Raw genomic sequence first — 5,124 nt, forward strand, 5'->3', positions numbered from 1 at the left:
GTACTAAATTATAATTTGAGCCAAGGAAAAATCCACAAATTCTTCAAAAACATGCTTTGCTCTAACGTCCAAATCTCAAGATTCTATTCCCATTGAATTCAGTTGTTTTTCTTACGGTTTATTCTTGATTAATACATTCTTTGAATTTTATTTTGTTCAATAAAGTATTCCCATAACGCCAAGTCATCCAATTGAATCGTGAATTTTTGGAAACCGGTGTATTGCCACCCAATAAACATTTGAACGTTCTTTTCTGAAAAAATTTAAAATACAAAATACCTCACCTACCTTTAGTGAATTAATTCTTGCGTGGATTTTATTTCACGAATCGAAAATCTTAAACTTTTCGTGTGGATTAAAGTTCGCGAATCAGCCTCTTTTTCACCTAATTTCTTCATTCTCCTAGGAATTACGGCCAAAACTCGGATTTTAAATTTTCCGCGAGGACTAAGTTTCGCGAAAAGGGCCAAAATTCGCGAAAATCGCCAAAATTAATCCACATCAAATTTAATCCACTTAAGGTATTACGTGTTAAAGAATATATAACGATTACTTTACTAAATACCTTACCCTCATTTTTTCCATTTTTAGCCCGGCTCTAATTTAGTTCCAATCCTCTACGCTGGCCCTTATCACAGGAAAAAATTTTCGATTTCCAAGGTTGGCGAGTGACTGTTCACAAAAACAAAAACCTTTTTTAAGATCTCTTTTTCCCACACCTCTGTCATCACTTTTTGCGGATGAAGATCGCAGTCAGAATTCGAGCCAAGAAGAAGAAAGGTTATCAATCAAAAATGAAGATTCGAGCGAAAAGAGGCTAACTGCGAAGAGTGAATTCAAGAAATCAAAGAAGCCAAAACTTGCAGAATCAAATAGAGCTGATGATAAAACAGACACCAAATCTACCACTTCAATGCAAAACACCTTGGGAGAACCTGAACAAATGAAAACAAGTTCTTTGAACGAACAAACAGATTCTGACACTTTGAAGAAACAAGCTCCCGTTGCAAATGCATTAGAATCAAAAGTGTTGACTGAATCGGAACTTCATGCTGATCAAATGATTAAAAAGTGAGTATCATTATATTCTGTGAAGGTATATACATTTCGGCGCATCTCTAATTCGACGTTCTACTATTTGATACACTCCGATATTCGATAATATTGAAAGTCATCGTCAACAAGAAACTCTTATAAACGACGCTCTGCTATTCGATGAAAATCCAAATCCCCTTGAAAATCGAATTAGAGAGGGTCAATTGTATATTATTATTTGATTGTTTTTGTTCTTTTTATTTCAACTACGCGCGATAAGTATTATAATACATAATCTAAGATTTGACTTTATTTACCTAAAATTTGAAAAAATATGGAAACTTTTTTGTTAAAACGAACATTTTATCGGCTTAAATCATAAACTTTCTGTAGACCTTTTGATAAGACAGTAACTTCAAAAATAACGATGAAAGATTTTGATGAAACCCAGACAAGGGGGAGGGTGTTGAAAGGTTGAATTCCCTACCTAAGGGGGTCTGAATTTTCAAATGTATTTCCTAATGGGGTTACCACTAAGGGGGTACTTCCTACCCAAAAGGGGGGTCTCTAGAAATTATGCTTATCTCAGTTCTGACAAAGAATGCTTAAACTTGTCTTTAATCTCTTAGATATATCGGTCAAGATAGAGTCGTTGCCTTACTGGACACTCCAGAGGAAGCTGAGAAGAAAAGATTGAAAGCTGAGATGACCGAGAAACTAAAGAAAGAAAAAGCTGCGGAGAGAACGAAAAAGAAGGCGCAGAAAGGTTTGGAACGTCAGAAAGTAAAGAATCAAAAAGCTGAAAAGAAACGACTGTCTCTGGAGAAGAAAAACGAGAAAGTAAAAGCAAAGAAATTTGTGAGCGCTCAGAACGATGGATCGAACAAGGAGGTAGTTCAAGTGAAAACTAAAGAAACTAAGCCGAAAAATGTTGCGGAAAAGACTGAGACCGAATCTAAAGCGGAGTTGGACGACTTTGAAGATGCAGTTAAGAATAAGTTGGCAGCTAAGAAGGTACCAGCCAATGAGAATATTGCTTATGGCGAAGTAGTATCTGAGAAGCAGGAAACGACCGATGTTGACATGGTGTCTGACAATCCTACGGAGGATGAAACGACGGGAGATAAAGTAAAGGATGAGCAACAAGCAATAACAACTGATCAGAGAGCTTCTGAAGTTCCGGAGAAAGAAAAGGTCACAAAAGTCATATCAGAAGAACAGAAGGGCAGCAAGAGCGACACTGAAGCTATAGCAAAGGCTGCCAAATTACCAAAAGTTAAAGCAGACACTAAGACATCTGACGGCAAGAAAGAGAAGAAATCCATTGACAAACCTTCAAAAAAACAAAAAGCTGAAAAGAAAACTCCAAAGCCGAGCGAGAAAACGATATCCGAAGAAAAACCTAAAAAAAAGAAGGTCCCAAAACTGACCAAACCTACGCTTCCTGCTATTGGTGGCGACGTCAAAAAGCCAGCGACGGGGGATCTGACTTCTTCCGCAGGTGTCATCAAGCCGAAGTTTAAAGCACCTAAAAAGAAATCCTTAGGTTTCCAAGCACCAACGAAAGCTACGAAACAATCATCAGGCGAGAAAAGCAACATAGTAGCGAACGTTAAATCAATGATTATCATGTTTTTCGTTTTAATCGTTCAATCAATGGTTTTAGTTGATTTAATGATCAAAACTACGGAACTATGATAATACCGCTATACGGTTAAAAAGAAACCCGGGTATCTAACCCAAGGACACAAAGGGAAAGCAAAAAGTATACAGTAATTATTATACCGTCAGTACAACTTATAACTTATCTTATTTGCTGGATGAAATAAAATCAAGATAACAAAGTTTTATCCATTGTTGCACAACTTGTTGTCTTGATTTGAACTTTCTATCTAAAATTAAAATGGCTACCTTCAAATTGAATTTCTTTTAAACATACAGGAACAGATAGTTAAATACAACATATTATTACTTATTTATGGCAGAAAATAATGATGGTGAGCAGCAGTGTTCCTCACAGCCATCACCGTCAAAGCGACCAAGAAAGACAAGTAAGTAGTTTCTTCTTTGTGTTCAACATTTTCATTTGTCACATTTTGTGAAAATGAGGCGTCGAGTGGTGGAAAAACAAGTTTTTGTGATTGTTTTTTAACGCCCAGTCAGCACTTTCACCTTGAACTGACTGCCAAGTGAACCGCTGCGAGTGGGAATCAAACCTCAGTCCACAGTCCACAGTGCCTAATTTTTATGCATATCCAGGGGATGTCAATCGAAAATTTCGATTGTCGAACCAATCGAACTCTTTAACCAAACACCAAAACCAATCGAACTGATTGGTCAAATCAATTGAACTCAATCGAAGTGATTGATCGGACAATCGAACCCAATCGAATATTGACATTTTTTTCTCGGTTGATTGGTTTCATTTCACTTCGATCGAGCTCGATTGATTCGATCGATCAATTCAATTGAGTTCGATTGGTTTCGATTGAGTTCGATTGGTTTTGATTGAATCGGATTGCCTTCGATTAAGTTTCCTTTTTGTGCTTGAGGATTAAAGTCCGAGCAATAACGCTGTGATCGTCTCCTTTCTACCCTTATCGGCTCCCTTTACGTCAGCTCTTATTGGCGTTATTTTTTCGTCGCTGCCACGTATAATAAATAAGGGCCAGCAATAAAGGGGCCGGCGTAAAAAGGGCCAACGAGGTAAATAGTCTAGATCTATTCCTTCTACGCTATGACAATGAAAGCCTAGATTTAAGTCTAAGCCAATCGGAAACGATTGATCGAATCAACTGAACCCGATCAAACTCAATTGAAGTAATCGATCGGACAATCGAGCCCAATCGAAATTTTACATTTTTTACGACTTTGATTGATTTCGATTGTCCGAACGATCACTTCGATTGGGTTCGATCGATTCAATCAATCATTTCGATTGAGTTCGATTGAGTTCGATTGATTCGATTGACAATCAAATTCAATTGTGTTCGATTGACATCCCCTGGGCATAATGCATTTACAAGCATTTACCACTGAAAGGCATGATAGTAGATTGTGATCTGATATTACCAGACAGTGCCAATCGAACAACTTGGAACAAAAATCGCAATCGAACCAATCAAACGTAATCGAACGCAATGGAATAATTGCGATTCGATTATCGTTGACTATGTTCCATTGGTTCGATTACGATTATGTTCGCTGAGTAAGCGAAGCAATCGAACGGCAAATCCTGGGTAATATTCAATTGCGATTCGATTGCGTTCGACAATCGAATTGCAATTATTCAATTGTGTTCAATTGCATTCAATTGATTCGGCGTTTGATTTGTTCGGTTGACACCGTCTGGATATTATGAGATTAAAGTCAATATATCAATCAAGATTAACTCAAATCAAAACACATACTGTAACAAAAATTCACTTTCGTTTTAAATGTACATATATTGCTATATTGACAGCTATATTCCTTAAAAAAACAGTGCAAAGGTTTATGATGGCAGATAGTGCAAATGTACTGGAGATCAGGTAACTTGCATCAGTGGAGGCTATATGCATAGCCTTTAAATGAATGACCTGGCTGGTCATTGAAATATAAAATTAAATCAAAACAAATGGTAGAGTAGTGCTGCGAGCAGAGCTGGTTAGTTCATTTGTTTTGAAATTTTGCTGCTTTGATTGATCAGTCATTTGATGGCTATGCAAGTTTCCCTCCACTGATGCAAGTTACCCGACTTCACGATATCACCTTTCCATGGTACTCTCTTTTAAGGTACACATCAATAGTTGAATTACGTTTATTTGATTAATGATGACCATTACTGCATATATAAAACCCCATACTGTGTCGTAAAGTTTGAGAATGTTTGTTTGCTAACTCGCTTTTTTGAATTATATACAAGCTCTTTATACCGTCGAAAGTGTACATGTGCTTCTCTCATACTTTGCACGGTTTTACCAATCGCCTATGTACATTTTAAGACGAAGGAATTTTTGTAGTTTAGATTGTAATTGATCACATGTTTAAATCTGAAACAGAGATTAATTTGTGACTGGAATTTTGAGTAAACAAGGAAAAAGTGAGTAA

At 36.9% G+C, this 5,124-nt stretch overlaps 1 protein-coding gene across 1 annotated transcript in view; it reads left to right on the forward strand.

Annotated features, from left to right (window-relative positions):
* Window positions 1-4,461, forward strand: part of LOC136806774 (transcriptional regulator ATRX homolog) — a 6,007-nt gene extending 1,546 nt beyond the window's left edge. Inside the window, exons 2-3 of the mRNA XM_067063356.1 lie at window positions 703-1,071; window positions 1,665-4,461. Coding sequence (XP_066919457.1) covers window positions 703-1,071; window positions 1,665-2,733 — 1,438 coding nt within the window. The 3' untranslated portion in view covers window positions 2,734-4,461. The remainder of the gene's footprint in view (window positions 1-702; window positions 1,072-1,664) is intronic.
* The last annotated feature ends 663 nt before the right edge of the window (window positions 4,462-5,124 follow it).

This window comes from Clytia hemisphaerica, unplaced genomic scaffold (genome assembly GCF_902728285.1).
Source record: "Clytia hemisphaerica strain Z4C2 unplaced genomic scaffold, Clytia hemisphaerica genome assembly, whole genome shotgun sequence".
Lineage (NCBI taxonomy): Eukaryota > Metazoa > Cnidaria > Hydrozoa > Leptothecata > Clytiidae > Clytia > Clytia hemisphaerica.